Source organism: Macrobrachium rosenbergii, chromosome 13 (assembly GCF_040412425.1).
Source record: "Macrobrachium rosenbergii isolate ZJJX-2024 chromosome 13, ASM4041242v1, whole genome shotgun sequence".
Classification (NCBI taxonomy): domain Eukaryota; kingdom Metazoa; phylum Arthropoda; class Malacostraca; order Decapoda; family Palaemonidae; genus Macrobrachium; species Macrobrachium rosenbergii.
This window is the reverse complement of record NC_089753.1, coordinates 38,998,913-39,018,912: the sequence shown is the minus strand read 5'-3', so window position 1 is coordinate 39,018,912 and position 20,000 is coordinate 38,998,913. Positions and strand designations below refer to the sequence as shown.

At 36.5% G+C, this 20,000-nt stretch overlaps 1 protein-coding gene and 1 long non-coding RNA gene across 4 annotated transcripts in view; one reads left to right on the top strand and one right to left on the bottom strand.

Moving 5' to 3' along the window:
• Positions 1–20,000, top strand: part of LOC136845216 (uncharacterized) — a 549,715-nt gene that overhangs the window by 67,165 nt on the left and 462,550 nt on the right. The gene's annotated exons all lie outside the window — the stretch shown is intronic.
• The window catches only part of LOC136845214 (glutamate receptor ionotropic, NMDA 2B-like), a 510,777-nt gene that overhangs the window by 75,600 nt on the left and 415,177 nt on the right, over positions 1–20,000 (bottom strand). For both annotated transcript variants that reach the window (XM_067115285.1, XM_067115286.1), the window contains exons 8-11: positions 18,634–18,778; positions 11,238–11,348; positions 4,887–5,005; positions 4,037–4,184 (exon numbers count right to left, since the gene is read on the bottom strand). In XM_067115285.1, coding sequence (XP_066971386.1) covers positions 4,037–4,184; positions 4,887–5,005; positions 11,238–11,348; positions 18,634–18,778 — 523 coding nt within the window. The remainder of the gene's footprint in view (positions 1–4,036; positions 4,185–4,886; positions 5,006–11,237; positions 11,349–18,633; positions 18,779–20,000) is intronic.

Genomic DNA, 20,000 nt, shown 5'->3' with positions numbered 1-20,000 from the left:
TCTGTACAGCGTATAACGCTGTGTGAAAATCTCAGCCACGGCCCATGAAACTCGCAGCCGCGTCCCATGAAACTTTCAGCCACGGCCAGGTGGTGGCCTGTGTTGTTGGCATTTATAACGGTGCCAGACGCGCGGTCATGGCTAAATTTAACCTTGAATAAAATAAAAACTACTGAGGCTAGAGGGCTGCAATTTGTTATGTTTGATAGTTGGAGGGTGGATGATCAACATACCAATTTGCTTTGCAGCCCTCTAGCCTTAGTAGTTTCTAAGATCTGATGGAGGACAGAAAAGTGCTTGCAGAAAAAGTGCCGACGGAAATAGCCATCTCAACAGTTTTCTTTTACAGGAAGCTAAAAACTAATACTCGACATAGAATTCAACTCCATCAGGAATCACATTCGTCTAAAGAAATCGTCGCCTGGCGAAGAATCCCCTTGGACAGAACTTCATTTAACTAAAAGGCCCCTTTCTACTAAAAATACCTCATTTCACAAAGAATTCAACCAATGCAGAGCCTCATTTTTCTTTCTCATTTAGAAATGAATTTCGTCTGGCGAAGTCTTCTACGACAAAAATCTCGTTTGTCAAAGATTCTTAGGCAAATTATTCTTTGATTTTAATGTCTGAATTGGAATTTAAATTAAGAATCTGTCGCACTGTGAAGAGGCATTTGTCCAGGTGACTGTGAGATACAAAGTCGGTGTTTAATTTGAATACCTTTCGGAGGACCAAATGACAAGGTATAGAGGGAAAAAGGAAGAAGTTTGAGAAAAAATAGATACAAATAAATCGTAACCATTTGCCAGGAACATGAAATTGAAGGGATATTGAAACGACAGGATGGGAGATGAAAGAAATTTGGGAGAATCGAAGCGAGAAAAAATGCACCGAAGTCTCTTCGGCGCCATCGAGTTTTCTGTACAGCCGATACTGCGTGTAATCAAGGCCACCGGAAATAGATCTATATTTCGGTAGTGGTCTCGGTATAATGCTTTATGAGCCGCGGCCCAAGAAACTTTAACCAGGACCCAGTGGTGGCCTATTCAGTATCGTTGCCAGAAGCACGATTATGGCTAACTTTAACCTTAAATAAAATAAAAACTACTGAGGCTAGAGGGCTGTAATTTGGTATGCTTGATGACTGGAGGGTGGATGACCAACACACCAATCTGCAGCCCTCTAGTCTCAGTAGATTTTAAGATCTGAGGGCGGGCAGAAAAAGTGCGGACGGGCAGACAAAGCCGGCACAATAGTTTTATTTTACAGAAAACTAAAAATGAATAAAACTTGAAATGTTTTGCTATTTTGCTAACAGTATTGCCGCTTCGTCCCTTCGCCACAGACTTAAATACATTCATAAATGCATGGATAACAAACACGGTTATTCAAGCAATGATACATGTGACGCACAGCTCTTCCGAATCTTGCCTCTTCCCTTCAAAGAAAATATAAAAAAAAGACGACTTATTTTTTTTTTTTTTTATGAAGGAGGAGAAGGGGAATGCTCTTGAATTATTAATATTCATGTCTGACAAAATGTCATTCTTCCTGTCGAGGAGTTCTGGGACAATAAGAATTCATTTGCATTCTTTTCTGCTGGGTTTGTTGGCGTTTCTGGTTTTGGAAGTGGTTGCTTGGCTTTGTCCTTTTCTTAAGGGCACTATTTTATCCCTTTTCTGCCTTTAATTATTTGTAATGTATTTTTAGTTTTCTGTAAAATAAAACTATTGTGCCGGCTTTCTCTGTCCGTCCGCACGTTTTCTGTCCGCCCTTAGATCTTAAAACACTACTGAGGCTAGAAGGCTGCAAATTGGTATGTTGGCCATCCACCCTCCAATCATCAAACATACCAAATTGCAGCCCTCTAGCCTCAGTGGTTTTTATTTTATTTAAGTTTAAAGTTAGCCATGAGCGTGCTTCAGGCAACGATATAGGATATGCCATCAACGGGCCGTGGTTAAAGTTTCATGGGCCGCGCCTCATTCAGTATAATACCGAGACCAACGAAAGATAGATCTATTTTCGGTGGCCTTGATTATACAATGTACAGAAAACTCGATTGCGCCGAAGTAACTTCGGCGCAGTTTTTACTTGTTTAATGAAGCTGACACTTGGAACTTCAGAAGTTCAAATTGGGTGCAAATACTTTTTTTTTTTTTCGGTTGAGCTGGCTCACGTAACTCTCATTTCATAGTGCTGTTGTTTAATGATATTTGTTTTTCTTTATTATTTCTCTTATATAGTTTATCTTTTAACCTTCGTATTTCTATTCCCTTGTGTCTATATGCTTCGTTTTTTGGAAGAGCTTTGTATGGCGGTTGCCTGTTATTTATTTATTTTTTATATATTAGCAATTCCACATTTTCATATTCGTACTTTTAAAGGGGCTTTTTATTTTCACTCCAGGATTAATGTACGTCTGTTGTAATAATATTTCCACAATTGATGTATCGATATCTGTATTAATGTTCACATTCAAGATTTAAATTTCTAATGAGAGTATTCTTAGTGTATGTCAAAACAAAAGCCTTAAGTAGACACATATTATATATATATATATATATATATATATATATATATATATATATATATATATATATATATATACATACTATATATGTATATATATATATATATATATATATATATATATATATATATATATATATATATATATATATATATATATAATATAATATAATATAATATATGTAATATATAATATTTCAGCTTCCATCAATAAAAAGAATTTAAGTGGTCATTGCAACAAGGGAACTCAGTCGCCACGAATGAAAAGCCTAATTTCGTCACAAAAACAATCTTAGGTTCGTAAAATCTGAAGTCTCTCTTGCCTGTCAAAACATAGGCAGCCATAATGAGCAGTCAGAGCAAAAAAAACATAGAGTGATATTTACAACAAAAGTAAAGCCTCAGTGCAGATCAAAATGAAAGTTCTTTACCAACCAGCTAAAAAAAAAAAATGTCCTTTTCTGTCCGTCAAAACTGTCTTTTGTTTTCCGTCAAAACTGTCTTTTATTGTCCGTTGAAGCTATGTCTTTTATTGTTCGTCAAAACTGCCTTATTACCCTTCAAAACTGTCTTTTTTTATTCGCCAAAACCGTTTTGTATTGTTCGTCAAATCTTTATTAGTGTCCGTCAAAATCGTCTTTTGTTATCAGCCAAAACAATTTCTTTATTATCTGTCAGTACTGAGTCTTTTATTATCCGTAAAAAAATGTCACTGTATGTCCGTCAAAACTGTCTTATTATCCATCAGAACTGTCTTTTATTATCCGTCAAAACTGTTATTATCCATCAAAAGTGTCTTACTATCCATCAAAACTATTGTCTTTTATTATCCGTCTAACCTGTGTTATTATCCGTCAAAAGTATGTCTTTTATTATCCACCAAAACTACGTCTTTTATTTTCCGTCAAAACTATGTCTTTTATTATCCGTCAAAACTCTCTTTTATTATCCGCCAAAACCAGGTCTTTTATTATCCGTCGAAACTATGCTTTTACTATCCGCCAAAACTGTCTTTTAGTATCAGTCAAAACTGTCTTTTATTACCCGCCAAAACTATGCCTTTATCATCCACCAAAACTCTTTTATTATCCGTCAAAACTCTTTTATTATCCGTCGAAAGGATGTCGTTTTTTCCCCTCAAAACTTTTATTATCCATCAAAACTAATTCTTTTATTATCCGTCAAAACTGTGTTTTGTTATCCGTCAGAACTATCTCTTATTATCCATCGAAACTGTCTTTTATTATCCATCAGCACTCTCTCTTATTATCCGTCAAAACTTTGTCTTTTATTACCCGTCAAAACTGTCATTTATTATCCGCCAAAACTGTCTTTTATTATTCGTGAAAACTGTTTTTATTATCCGTCAAAACTACGTCTTATTATCCGTCAAAACAAAGTCCCCTATTATCCATCAAACCTCTTCATTTGCCAAGTCGTCATTCATTGCATTCTTTCGTCCATTCACAAACAAAATTTCACCACACTTCACTCGACGACTCACCACGATGGCGCCCCAGATGCCGTCCTCCACCCTGAAGAAGTCGTAGGAGAAGCCGAGGTCGTGGGAGAACTTCACCAGGAGGTCGATGCAGAATCCAGAGCAGCATCTGTAGTAGCTCGAGTTTCGCATGGCCCAGGTCACGTTCACTCTGGGGGGTGAGGGGAAGGGAGAGGGGATTGATGCGTGATTCGTGTGTGAAGGGCTTGTTCAGGAGGTGGTTTGGGAATGAGGTGTCCATTGTTATGGCTTCGTTGTGTATTACAGTATGCATGTATACACACACATATATGTATGTATGTATATATATATGTATATATATATAGATGTTTATGTTTACATATATGTATACAGTATATATACGTACATACATATATATATATATATATATATATATATATATATATATATATATATATATATATATACACACACATATATATATACATATATGTGTGTGTGTGCGTATACGTGTACTAATAAAAAGTTATAGGTTAATTAACTGGTACAATTTTGCGTAAGTGATAAACATTAGTTAAATGTAAAACTGTCCCAAATTAAGAGGTATACATTGGTATTACCATTAAGAAACTTAGATTAATTGACAAAATGATTCAGGAACTAAAACATAAATCACGAAAAAAAGAGAACCTGCAGAAATACAAATATACAACAAGAGTGCAAGCTTAAAAAAAAAAATAACAGAATGAAAGAAATACAAAGATGAAAGCATAACAAATAACAAATAAAGAACAACGACTCTGAGACCAAACAAACAAACAAAAAATAAAACAAAAACAAAATATAACCAATAAAACGAGAGAGACAGAACGCAGACCAGACAGCCCCTCACCCTTGCATCATGTGATCGGACGCAATCCTGCAGGGGACGCCTTTGTTGGCCGTGCACTTCCCCGTGACGGGATGGGGCGGGTCCATGTTGATGAAGGGGGGCTCCTCCATGAAGGTGATCTGGCAAATAGAGAGAGAGAGAGAGAGAGAGGAAAAGAGGGTCAGTAGGGAGATTGAGATAGGGAAGAATCACGTTGGTCGGGTCAATATCTCCTTTGTTCCGTCCACCTCATACGGAACTGGAAGAAGGATTCCAGGCCGTTTGTTGGTCGGGGGCGGTTTTGTCATTCCTACGCTGTAGGATATTGGTGGGGAGATGGTGTTATTATTCTGAACGGTTGATCCTAATCCTTTGTATAACCTCTTAAATATTTTAACCCTGTTTTGGCAGTTCTAGTAATTCTTCAATTGTGTTGGACTCCAGGTACATATTTTTTCCTTTGTAATCCCCATCTGTCATTTATATGAGCTTTCTTTGTAAACTTACTTTTATGTTTCTCCAGTCTACTATGTAAAGGACGACTGTCGAAAGGCCTCATGCAGCACTCCAGTGTTACTCTTTCCTTCCTAGATTTTGTCTTTATTTATATATTCATCACGTTCCATATTTTCGTGATTCAGTTATACAATATATATATATATATATATATATATATATATATATATATATATATATATATATATATATATATAATCACATTACCACAGGTGAAAAATAAGAGACGGGGTGTAGGTCCTGACCGGTCTCGACTTTATTTCCAAGCTTTTATCACCTGTGGTAATGTGTGATAACTGAATCACGTTCTGAAGTGATTATATTCATATATATATATATATATATATATATATATATATATATATATATATATATATATATATATATATATATATATAATGCATGTGTGTGTGTATGTGTATAAGCGTGTATTTCCATGTATATGCGCATCTATTTGTTCGTTGTATATTAACACAGCAGTAGCAGTAGAAATAAGAGCAATTCATCATTACGTTGTTTATTCTTGACATTTTCGTGATATCTCTCTTAAATGCCACAGCTGACTGTTCTGTCCTGTTCTGCCTTCCAGGGATACTTGTGATTTGCAGTGACTGTTTACAAATGGTGCATACCTTTGTTTATTATAACTTTGGGATTAGTCTCCTTGTTTCCGTATGGTGATTGTCTTGTCAACACGCTTTCACGTTGTATTTGCTTTATTGTTTATTGATAATGCTTTCATTTTCAAAATTAGTTATCAGGTTTTCTTAATCATCTTTTTTTGTATTATTATTATTATTATTATTATTATTATTATTATTATTATTATTATTATTATTATTATTATTATTATTACTGAAATATAAAAATTATTATTATTATTATTATTATTATTATTATTATTTAGATAACTGTTTTCATATCTTCTTTGCTTATTCTTTTGCTTTTTTTTATTATTGCAAAAATTTTCAAGTCTCCTTGTTACAAACGTTTTTAAGAATTTTAAGTTTTTGTAAATGTAGTCTCATTAACTGCTAGTCTTTGGCACTACGGATTTTTTTTACTTTGTCATTACACATTACTAGCAAGTGAAATACTGAACATTTTCTTCATTTTGTAATGTAATGAAATATTTCAATCTGTCTTTTCATCTCCATTACTGAACAAACAGAACGTTCACGTGTTCAGTATCGTTACAGATTGAAGGACTTACGTTACGCCAGTGTATCTCTAAAATCAATCAACTAGACGATTGAAGGTTGCAGGATTGGATGAACGTACGGGAAAGTAATCACAGGATGAAATGCTGTCATTTTGGTTTTCTGAAAAGAAAACTACTGTATTGTGCCGGCTTTGTCTGTCCATCCGCACTTTTTCTGTCCGCCCTCAGATCTTAAAAACTACTGAGGCCAGAGGGCTGCAAATTGGTATGTTGATCATCCACCCTCAAATCATTAGACATACTAAAATGCAGCCCTCTAGCCTCAGTAGTTTTTATTTTATTTAAAATTAAAGTTAGCCATAATTGTGCTTCTGGCAACGACATAAGATAGGCCACCACCGGGCCGTGGTTAAAGTTTTATGGGCGACGGCTCATACAGCATTATACCGAGACCACGGAAAGATAGTTCTATTTTCGGTGGCCTTGATTGCACGATGCACAGAAAACTCGATTGCGCCGAAGACACTTCGGCGCATTTTTTTACTTGTTTTTTTTATTATTGTCGAAGTCTCTCTTAATCTTTTATTAGGTGCTCGTAATTCTCTCTCTCTCTCTCTCTCTCTCTCTCTCTCTCTCTCTCTCTCTCTCTCTCTCTCTCTCTCTCTCTCTCTCTGATGAACACAGATGTAATACCACTGGTTATGCCAGTTGTCATATCCTATTATCATTCTTGTAATTTTGTGTAGTTTATGTCAGTCTCCCTTAATCCTTAGGTGCTCGTATTTATCTCTCTCTCTCTCTCTCTCTCTCTCTCTCTCTCTCTCTCTCTCTCTCTCTCTCTCTCTCTCTCTCCCCCGATGAGCCAAGACGCAATACCACCGGTCATGTGAGCAACCCTGACATATGTAATGTGCAATTTTAATTCAATATGGCATCTAGTATACACTTCCAAAATCAGATCTGACGCCATTACTTTCAAAAACAATAAAACAGTATCTATGTTTTCGATATCTATCATAAAAATTTCTATATGTTCAATATCTATAACAAAAATATGTATATTTTCAATATCTATAACAAAAATGTCTATCTTTTTAATATTATTAACTAAAATACCTATCTTTTCAATATCTGTAACAAAAAAACCTATCGATAGTGAAATTATCTATCTTTTCAGTATCTATAACAAAATTATCTATCTTTTCAATATCTGTAACATAATTCTCTTTTCCTATAATATGAATATCTATCTTTTCAATATCTATAACAAAAATACTTATCAGTAATAAAAACATTATTTTTTCAAGATCAGTAACTTAAATATCTGTCTTTTCAGTATTATAAAAAATATTTATCTTTTCAGTATCTATAAAAAATATCTATCTTTTCAATATCCATAACAAAATTACTTATCAGTAATAAAAACATTATCTTTTCAAGACCAATAACTTGAATATCTGTCTTTTCAATATTATAAAAAATATTTATCTTTTCAGTACCTATAAAAAATATCTGTCTTAACAATACCAATAACAAAAATATCTAGCTTTTCAACATCTATAATAAAAATACCTGTCAGTAGTAAAAATCTCTCTTTTCAATATCTACAACAAAATATATCTGCCTCTTCAGTATCTATAACATAAATATCTATCTTTTCAATATCTATAACAAAAATAGCTGTCTTTTTAATATCTGTAACAGAATTGCCTGTCAACAGTAAAAATATCTACATTTTCAATGTCTATAACAAAAAAATCTGTCTTTTCAGTATCTATAACAAAAATACTTGTCTTTTCAATATCTATAGCATAAATATCCGTCTTTTCAAAATACATAACAAAAACGTCTATCTTTTAAATATCTATATCAAAAGTATCCATCTTTACAATATCAATAACAAAAATATCTGTCTCTTTTTAATATCAATAACAAAAATATCTGTCTTTTCAATATCAATAACAAAAATATCTATCTTTTCAGTATCTATAACATAAATATCTATCTTTTCAATATATATAGCAGAAATATCCATCTTCTTTTCAATATCTATAACAAATATATCTGTCTCTTCAATATCTATAACATAAATATCTACAGTATATTCTCAATAACTGAAACAAAAATGTTGTCGCAGTCCACACACGAGAGGCGAACCACATGTAAATCTAACATATATATAAAAACGTTTCCCTGTCAAATATTGTCAGATTCCACATAGGGATGGGGCTCGACTGGATAATCCTCCATCCCCGGAGAGGTGGAACTAATTTACAGGTAATCTCTCTCTCTCTCTCTCTCTCGCTCTCTCTCTCTCTCTCTCTCTCTCTCTCTCTCTCTCTCTCTCTCTCTCTCTCTCTCGTTTCAATGGTGTTCATGACTTTCTGTAATACTTTGCGTTTAAATACTTATTAACTATACTTGCAATTTTCTCTGTTAGGTACAGACTCTCTCTCTCTCTCTCTCTCTCTCTCTCTCTCTCTCTCTCTCTCTCTCTCTCTCTCTCTCTCTCTCTCTCTCTCACACACCCACACACACACACAAACACACACACATACACATACACACACACACACGGTGGAGCGCACACAAAAATCAGTCTGTGTCTGAAGCACAAGAAAACATTATTTCTTTGTAGTACACTCACCTCTCTCTCTCTCTCTCTCTCTCTCTCTCTCTCTCTCTCTCTCTCTCTCTCTCTCTCTCCCCGTAGCACGCAAATAACATTCTCTTTTTGAAGCACACACGCTTCTCTCTCTCTCATTGAAGTGCTTCCAAAACTCTGCGTATGTGTGTCTGAAGCATATAGATAACATTCTTTGAAGCACGCATTCACCACTCTCTCTCTCTCTCTCTCTCTCTCTCTCTCTCTCTCTCTCTCTCTCTCTCTCTCTCTCTCTCTCTCAAAGTGCACACAGAAATCATTGTGTGTGTTCGAAGCACACAAAAACATTCTCCCTTTGAAGTACAGACTGACTCTCTCTCTCTCTCTCTCTCTCTCTCTCTCTCTCTCTCTCTCTCTCTCTCTCTCTCTTCATCAGCATCCCAATCTAGCTGATCCCACTCTCCCAGAATGGGAACAGCGCTAAGTGATTAACTCCAACTAAATCTAAGTAAAAATTCTGCAAGAAATTCCTCATCACTTTACTTGTGTGTGGAGGCTTTTTCACGTCGTGGCGTTGGTTTTCTGAGATTTGATTTTTTTTTTTTTGTCAAAACGTTTTAAAAAATGTATATCTGTTATCCTTTTTTTCTGTCATCCTATTTTGACTGGAAGAGGACCGTACAGTAGAGATACTAATAAATTGAGAGTTACTTTTACAAGTAATTGGTAAGTATGAAGTCAGTGGTACGTTTTACAGGAGTGCAAAATCGTATGTCAGTGACATTTTTTATTACAGAAATAGGAAACAGCAATAAATAGTACTTTACTTAACGAATACAAGCAGTTAGATTTTAGTGATTTGTGAATTAGTGACATTTTATACGAATACTAAAATGTCCGTCAATGATACTTTTTTCTTTACGGATTTAAAATTAGATCGGCAGTAAAAATTACTAATTGATTGCACATTGTAATAAATAGAAAAGAATTCATTTATATGTTTTCGTTGGGGAAACACCAAAAAAAAAAACAGCAATTCCTCCAACCCCCCTCCTCTTCTTCCTGCGCTCCTCTTCCTCCTCCTCTTCCTCTTCTCTATATTTCACTCCTTCCTTTTCTTCTCTTCTCATTCCTGTCCTCCTCCCTTCATTCAATCCTCCTCCTCATCTTCTTGTAATCCTCCTCCTCTTCTGCTTCCTATCCTCCTTCTCTTCTTCCTATCCTCCTTCTCTTCTTCCTATCCTCCTCCTCTTCTTCCTATCCTCCTCCTCCTCTTCTTCCTGTCCTCCTCCTCCTCTTCTTCCTATCCTCCTCCTCTTCTTCCTCCTATCCGCCAACTCTTTTTCTTCCTATCGTTCTCCTCTTCTTCCTATCCTCCTCATCTTCTTTTCTATATTCCACTCCTTCCTTAAATTTTCCTCTCATTCCTGTCCTCCCCCACTTCATCCTACCCTCATCCTCTTCTTCCTATCCTCCTCCTCTTCTTCCTATCCTCCTCCTCTTCTGCTTCCTATCCTAAACCTCTTCTTCCTATCCTTCTCCTTTTCTTCCTATCGTCCTCCACTTCTTCCTATCCTCCACCTCTCCTTCTTCCAATCCTCCTCCCTCTTCATCCTATCGTTCTCCTCTTCTTCTTCCTATCCTTCTCTTCTTCCTATCCTCCTCCTCTTCTTTTCTATATTCCACTCTTTATTTTCCTTCTCCTCTTCTCCTTCTTCCTATCCTCCTTCTCTTCTCCTTCTTCCTATCCTCCTCCTCTTCTCCTTCTTCCTGTCCTCCTCCTCTTCTTCTTCCTATCCTCCTCCTCTTCTCCTTCTTCCTATCCTCCTCCTCTTCATTTGTATATTCCACTTCTGCTTTTCCGTCTCCTCTTCTCCTTCTTCCTGTCCTCCTCTTCTCCTTCTTCCTGTCCTCCTACTCTTCTCCTTCCTATCGTCCTCCTCTTCTCCTTCTTCCTATCCTCTTCCTCTTCTTTTCTATATTCCACTCCTTCCTATCCTCCCCCTCTTCTCCTTCTTCCTATCCTCCTCCTCTTCTCCTTCTTCCTATCCTCCTCCTCCTCTTCTCCTTCTTCCTATCCTTCTCTTACCTTGAGGTGGAACTTCTCGGGGATGCCGTTGGGGGGCACGTGGGAGTAACCAGGCCAGACGATGTCCTTCACTTCGAGGCCCATCGGTTTCGCCGAGTGCCACACGCCGATCTGCAAGTCAGGGGAAAGGCAACATGAATAAAGGGGGAAAGGAGTATTTAATAGATGTTTATAGGGGAGAGAGGTATTTATTTCATGTATCTAGGAGAGAGAGAGAGAGAGAGAGAGAGAGAGAGAGAGAGAGAGAGAGAGAGAGAGAGAGAGAGAGAGAGAGAGAGAACTGTTTATGACAAAGTTAAAGCCTTTTGCGTAAGGACTGTCTTTGGAAATATGAAAGGGGAAAGAGGGTATTTATTAGATGTATTTCGGAGAGAGAGAGAGAGAGAGAGAGAGAGAGAGAGAGAGAGAGAGAGAGAGAGAGAGAGAGAGAACACTATGAAGAAGATAAATCTTTACTTAAGGACTATCTTTGGAAATATTAAAGGGGAAAGAGGGTATTTATTAGATGTATTTAGGAGAGAGAGAGAGAGAGAGAGAGAGAGAGAGAGAGAGAGAGAGAGAGAGAGAGAGAGAGAGAGAGAGAGAGCAGTTTATGAAAGAGATAAACCCTTTATTTAAGGAAAGTCATGGGAAAATGAATAAAGGGGAAAGAGGGTATTTATTGGATGTGCTTAGGAGGGAGAGAGAGAGAGAACAGTTTATGAAAAAGTTAAACCTTTACTTTTGAATTGTCTTGGTGCCCATTTGATTAATTGCTGAGATAAAAACTGATAAAGGGGAAAGGTGTGTTTTTCAGAAGTATTTAGGAGAGAGAGAGAGAGAGAGAGAGAGAGAGAGAGAGAGAGAGAGAGAGAGAGAAGCTTATGAAAAAAGTTAAACCCTCTACTTTTGTATTGTCTTGGTACCCATTTGATTAATTACTGAGAGAGAGAGAGAGAGAGAGAGAGAGAGAGAGAGAGAGAGAGAGAGAGAGAGAGAGAGAGAGCGCGCAACTGAGGCGAAGGTTGAACTCTGTACCCAAAGACTAATACAACACAGGTTTGATTAAATATTTTATATTCGGAGAGAGATGGAAGGAAAGAAAGAGCATTTTAGGCAGATGTTAAACACTTTACTGTAGAACTGTCATGACCCCTGTGTGATGCATTATTGAGAGAAAGAGAGAGAGAGAGAGAGAGAGAGAGAGAGAGAGAGAGAGAGAGAGAGACACAGTTAAGGCAAAACTTAAGCCCTTTACCTTCGATTAATTGTTGAGAGAGAGAGAGAGAGAGAGAGAGAGAGAGAGAGAGAGAGAGAGAGAGAGAGAGAGAGAGAGAGAGAGAGAGAGCACAGTTAAGGCAAAACTTAAGCCCTTTACCTTCGATTAATTGTTGAGAGAGAGAGAGAGAGAGAGAGAGAGAGAGCAATTAAAGTAAAGCTTAATCCCTTTTACCTTGGGACTATTATAACACATTTGATTAATTATTGAGAGAGAGAGAGAGAGAGAGAGAGCAGTTTAGGCAAAACTTTAATTCTTTACCTTATTACTGTCATGACACCTAAAAATTTGTTTAATTAGTGTGTGTGAGAGAGAGAGAGAGAGAGAGAGAGAGAGAGAGAGAGAGAGAGAGAGAGAGAGAGAGAGAGAGAGAGAGAGAGAGAGAGAGAGAGTTTGAGGCATCAGTTAAACCCAGTGTTTATGACAGTTTCGACACCCATTTTGGAAAGAGAATGGTGGAGAGTTGAAGATTTTTAAATTGATAATAGGCTGATAAATGTAAGTGCTTTTATGCATGAAAGGGCGTGAGAGAGATAAAAACTGAATCACAGAAGAAACTAATAGATTACAGGTGACATATTATTTACTTATCTTAACAAACAATCTATGCATAATTTATGTACAGATTCGTACATTTAGTATATATAGGCAACCGGAATTTACACGTTCCTTGATCCTCTAATTTGGTGATGCCTCAAGAATATGATTTGACGTATGAATGGTAGATAGTAAGAGGTAAAAGAAATGGTATTAAAAAGTTTGATTGATGATAATATATTTAGAAAACCACATTAGATTTTCAATGATTTATGCCAATCTGTGACCTAATGATCTTGAACATTTTTTAGTAAAAAAATTTATGGGACAGTGGACTGCCTTCTGAAAAAATTTACGAGGATCTGACGACAGATGATAATAATAATAATAATAATAATAATAATAATAATAATAATAATAATAATAATAATAATAATAATAATAATAACGAAATTAACCAACTTGATGGCATGAATAGTGATGTTTAACAATAATGAGTACCTTGAATTCTTGGTATAAGTACGATAACTTACTAACGAAAGTCAGCTTTAGGTAAACACGTAAAGTCACAAGAAAAAAATAAAATAAAAAATATAGAACAAAGGGCGTCCCTAGTCTCAGAACCTGAGCACATAACGACAGGGTCTATGAACTGAGGGAGTAAAAAAAATTGTGGTGACCGTTGTATATCAAAACTAATCTGCCACAATAGAAGGGGAGAGTTAAAGTGAATTCTGCCAAATGCCATTTTTTTTTTTCAGGGGAACCCTAGTTTGAAAGTGATTCCCTGTCTTGCACAGGGAGTATGCCAGGAACATTTAGCCTTCATATTTCTGGTTGCCTTTTGAGTTTTGTTCTTTTAGGTTAATTAATTTGCGGTATGGTTAATCGTTACCCTTTGAGTGATTTGATCACTGAAGAAGTTAGTTTTAACAATTTCTTTTGGGTGACCTGATTGTTGTTAGTAGTAACCTTTTAGCCACTTCCTTTGAATGACCTGGTTACTCTAGTAGTACGTTTTTAACCATTTCCATTTGAGTGACCTGATTGCTGTAGAAGTAACTTCTCATTACTGATCATTATCTTACATGATTTCTTAATTTATGAAAAGTTTATCGTCATCCTCATGATAATTTAATTGCCATTCTTATTATTTGAAAGCACTGCTGATCTTTCGTTTCATAATGTCCGAGGTAAGGTAGGATTAAAGTAAGGGTTTAATTAGACTGAGAGTGGGAAGTCTAAAGGACGAAAACCTCCCCAAGTCGTCCTCCTCCGCCTCCTCCTCCTCCTCCTCCTCCTCCTCTTCTCACCCCCTCCCTCCCCCGTATCTTTTATAGAAACGCGGTCTTCATATAACGCCTGCAGTAATTACCCCTTTCATCAACCCTTATCAGCCGAATGTAAGGTAAAAACGGAGCAATTAAGTGGACGCAAAAACCGGGCAATACTGTCTACCCGGTTCGCAGCCATCTTGGTGACGTCACCGCGTTTATTATCATTTTATATTTTGCCCGGGCGAGAATTTCCTTTCTTCGTCACGATGCCGAGGTTCCCTTCATTCTCTCCAGGTTTTCTCATTATGAAAATTAATGGCGCGACCTTCTTTTCTCTCTCTCTCTCTCTCTCTCTCTCTCTCTCTCTCTCTCTCTCCCTTGGCTGAGTTGGTTGAGCTTCAGACTGTCGCTCGATGGGCCGGAGTTCAATTCCACCGACCGGCTGATGAAGAGTTAGAGGAATTTATTTCTGGTGATAGAAATTCATTTCTCGCTATAATGTGGTTCGGATTCCACAATAAGCTGTAGGTCCCGTTGCTAAGTAACCAATTGGTTCTTAGCCACGTAAAATAAGTCTAATCCTTCGGGCCAGCCCTAGGAGAGCTGTTAATCAGCTCAGTGGTCTGGTAAAACTAAAGTATACTTAACTTTTCTTCCTCTCCTCTCCATCTTCTCTTCGTTTGCTTTCGTGCTGTTTCTCACTCTTGTTTATCTGTCCATCTTTCATATGGTACTCATTTTAATATCGTTGTCCTTTGTGTTTGCATTTCGTTCTTTGTTTCTCTCTGGTGTTCGTATTCTGGTTTTTTGTCTTCGTTTACATTCACACGAATTTGCTCTGAGATTGAGTGGTGGTTCGGGTCCAATTTCCTCTCGTTTTCTATTGTAAATTTTATCCCTTTTTTAGGTTTCTGAAAAGGAACTATTGTGCCGGCTTTGTCTGTCCGTCCGCACTTTTTTCTGTCGTCCCTCAGATCTTACCAACTACTGAGGCGAGAGGGCTGCAAATTGGTACGTTGATCATCCACCCGCCAATATCAAAATACCAAATTGCAGCCCTCTAGTCTCAGTAGTTTTGATTTTATGTAAGGTTCAAGTTAACCATAATCGATAGATATATTTTCGGTGGCCTTGATTATACGCTGTAGCTGCTGTACAGAAAACTCGATCTACGGCGCATTTTTATCTTTTTTTTTTTTTACTTGCTTGAGAATATTCTTATTATTTTATATTTCCCTGTTATATGCCCATATACAGTCGCTCTATTTTTAAGTTATTTTGTCCTTCCTACAGTCTTCTCTTATCTTTTTCCTTTTTTCAGTGTCGTGTTTCCATCTCTCTCTCTCTCTCTCTCTCTCTCTCTCTCTCTCTCTCTCTCTCTCTCTCTCTCTCTCTCTCTCTCTCTCTCTCTCTCTTCTTAGAGAGGGAAGTATAAAGCAAAAAAGCAAGCTACCAAATTTAATTTCAAACTGATGTGCTTTGGTTAATAGGAATGAGAAATTGAAACATTGAAATGTGAATGAAATATTTTTGTATTGATATCCTTATTTATGTCTTCGCTTTGCCATATTTGAATTTCTGTGTAATGTTGAGAGGTCAGTAAATGGAAAGATTCTATTTAGAGATTACAAACATCCCCCATTGTTATTGAACGAGGGTAATAATAAACTTGCGACTATTGAAATCTCTCGGTATACTTTTACATTTTATGTCAACCTTTTTTTCTTACAAACTGGGAACGGAAACAGTTTTTTAAGACAAGATTTAGAAAAGAAAATTTTGGATTGTTATGGAACACTCACAAATTTATTATTTTTACCATTTTTTTACGGGTTTGGTGCCGTTGGAATTAAATATGTTTTTTTTTTACAAAGTGGGAACTGAAACAGTTTTTAGGACAAGATTTAGAAAAGAAAATTTTGGATTCTTATGGAACATTTTCACAAATTTATTATTTTTACCATTTTTTTACGGTTTTGGTGCCGTTGGAATAAATTTTTTTTTTTACAAAGTGGGAACTGAAACAGTTTTTAGGACAAGATTTTGCATTCTTTTTGAACACTTTCACAAATTTATTATTTTTACAGTTTTTTTACTGTTTTGGTGCCGTTAGAATATAATTCTATTTTTTTTTTTACAAAGTGGGAACTGAAACAGTTTTTAGGACAAGATTTAGAAAAGAAAATGTTGGATTCTTTTTTTAACACTTACAAAATTTATTATTTTTACCGTTTTTTTTACTGTTTTGGTGACGTTGGAATTAAATTTTCTTTTTATTTTTTACAAAGTGGGAACTGAAACAGTATTTAGGACAAGATTTAGAAAAGAAAATTTTGGATTCTTTTTTTTAACACTTTTACAAATTTATTATGTTTACCGTTTTTTTGTTTACGGTTTTGGTGCCGTTGGAATTAAATCTCTCTTTTTGTTGTTTTGAGAATGCGAAATGAAAATCCCTTTCAATATTTGATACTGGAAAATTAAATCATCCTTCCACCCCCCCCCTTTTTTTTTTTAATTTGAAACGAATACCTTACATTTGGAAAACCTAGAGTACGTTTTATAGTTTACCCAATATCATTCTATATTTTTCTTTTTATTTCTTTTAGAGACTACGATTTAAATCGCTCTTTTTCCACCTCCTTGAAGATGACTAGGGGAGATTAGAGAGCACAGGTAAAGAGTGCTCTCACAATGGATTATCTCAGATGATCTGAGATTGGTAGATGGTGCTTAAGAGCGGTTGAAGGATTCCGAAGATTGGAAATAAATAAAATGAAACGAAAAATGGAAGATGTAATAGATTCGAAGAGATGTAATTACTTTAAATATCTAAGACAGGAGAAGGTTGAGGATTATATGATAAAAATAATGACGATGATCTGATTTTTCCAAGATGACGACAACTATAGTTAGAGATTCAAAATAAGTAGGACTGGGATTTTTATTTTGAAACAATGCAAGCAGTGAACAAATAAATAACAGAGCAAATAGTATGAATTTTATGAACCCGTAATTGGCATGTCACCAAGCATTGACATTATACGACCTAAACTAACTTAGAAACCAGTTTCAGTACTGGTGACTTTCTTGTAATGTGAACTCAACTTGATTCCAGCTAATGAAGATATAAACTTTCATTTTCTTTATCTCCTCCCACATCAGCAAAGGACAGATCATCAAGAATGAATTTACTTAACCTAACCTAACCTAGCCTTGTTACAGTGATGATCACTTTCCTCTGCTGTGCACACGAATCGAGTCCAGCTTATATAAAAATTCTTTTCCTTTACCTCTTCCCACACCAACAAAGGGCAGATCATCAAGAATTAGCTTTACTTGACCTAACCTAACCTAGTTACAGTAAGATCACTTCTCTCTATTGGGCACCCAGTCAGTGTTCGGCTTAAGGAGAGATAAACATTAATTTCCTTTGCCTTTTCCTCACACCAGCAGAGGGCAGATCATCAAGAGTTGGCTTTACTTGACCTAACCTAACCTAACCTAACCTTGTTGCAGTGATGATCACTTCCCTCTATTGTGCACACAAAAATCGAATCCAGCTTAGGGAGAGATAAACATTCATTTCCTTTACCTTTTCCCACACCAACAAAGGGCATATCATCAAGAATTAGCTTTACTTGACCTAACCTAACCTAGTTACAGTAAGATCACTTCTCTATTGTGCACCCAGTCCGGGTTGGGCTTGAGGAGAAATAAACGTTAATTTTCTTTACCCTTTCCCACACCAACAAAGGGCAGATCATCAAGTACTAATTTACTTAACCTAACCTAACCTAGTGTAGTTACAGTAATGATCTCTTCCCTCTGTTGTGCGCCCAGTTCTGGTTCGGCTTAAGGAGAAATAAACGTTAATTTCCTTTATTTTTTCCCACACCAACAAAGGGCAGATCATCAAGTGTTACTTTACTTAACATAACCTAACCTAACCTAACCTAGCATAGTTACATTACAGTAATGATCACTTCCCTCTGCTGTGTACCCAATCCGGATTCAGTGTAAGGAGCAATAAACATTAATTTCTCTGACCTCTTCCCACACCAACAAAGGCAGATCATCGCACACCAATTTACTTAACCCAACCTAAGCAAACCTGGTTACGGTAACGATCACCTCCCTCTATTGTGCATTCAACCCATATCCATCTTAGGGAGATATAAACAATTATTTCCCTTGCCTCTGCCCACACCAGCAAAGGGCAGATCATCAAGAATTAACCTAACCTAACTTAGCAACCAATTCCCTCTATCCTGCACCCAATCTGGTTACAGCTTACAGAGATATAAACATTCATTTCACTTACCTCTTCCCACACCAGCTTGCGCGATAGATCCGGCCTTAGGTTCATGATTTTGAGCTCTATGGCTTTCCTTGTCCCGTCTGATTTGAACTCTAGGTTCGGTCCTGGAGGGTCGGTCTGCATGTCGATGCTCACGTTCTTCAGGAATCTGGAAGAGAGACCAAAGGGTTTGGGATGGTCAGAGGTAAATCTTTTATTTATAATAATCTATAATAATAAAATCCGAGTGGATCTATTTTGTTTGTCTGCCCCAGGTGGGGGTGGGGTAGATAGAGGATCAGGAGGGTAGGGAAGACATGACACAGCCACCCTCCTCCTGCAAACTTGTTTGTCCACCCTGGGTGGGAGCAGGGTAGGTAGGGGATTGGGAGGATAGGGGAGACATGACACTCCACCCTCCTCCTGCAAACCTGTTTGTCCGCCCTGGTGGGGGCAGGGTAGGTAGGGGATCAGGAACATAGGGGAGACGTGACACATCCACCCTCCTCCTGCAAACCTGTTTGTCCGCCCAATGGGGGCAGGGTAGGTAGGGGATCGGTAGGGTAGGGGAGACATGATGGGCAGCTCCGGGTTCCAGCGCAGTGTAGCACGCGCCATTAAGCTCATTAATAATAACATTGGCTGTGCCATAGTCCCTACGCCTTGACTTTTTGGAGTCCTTGTTTTAAGTTCTCTTGACTTAAATTCAAACTAAGTCACATATACGTGTACATATTTTAAGTTCAAACGAGGTCACATATATGTGTATATATTTAAAGTTCAAACAAGGTCACATATATGTGTATATTAAAGTTCAAACGACGTCACATATACGTGTATATAATTACTGCATGGTTTAGAAACAAATACAGTGACTGACCACTGAGTTCAATGGCCAAGTTACTGTGTCTATCCTTGTTTCTAAATTAATCAGCAGTTCGAATCCCAGTGATGACGAAGCACTGATTATTTATAATTCATCTTGAGTATAAGTTATTTCCGAGGCTTAGGGAGCTAGATATTAACGATATTTGTCGTTAATTTGGAATATAAAAATTGTCACCATGTATGAGACAAAAATTCAAAATTTCATATATATATATATATATATATATATATATATATATATATATATATATATATATATATATATATATATATATATATATATATACTGCCCATTATTACAAGTTGTTATTGGTTATTACTCATGTGTTCAGTTTAATCTTGAAAGTGCTCATTTTCCTTTTTACTGGGACTCTTTATTTTGTCTCTGTACTAAGACTGGCAACAAATACCAGTGATCTGGTGCAGGCAGCATTGATTCATAAAAAAAGGAGTAAGAAGCTATGAAATTACTATTATTACTATTACATAATACTCCCTTTTCT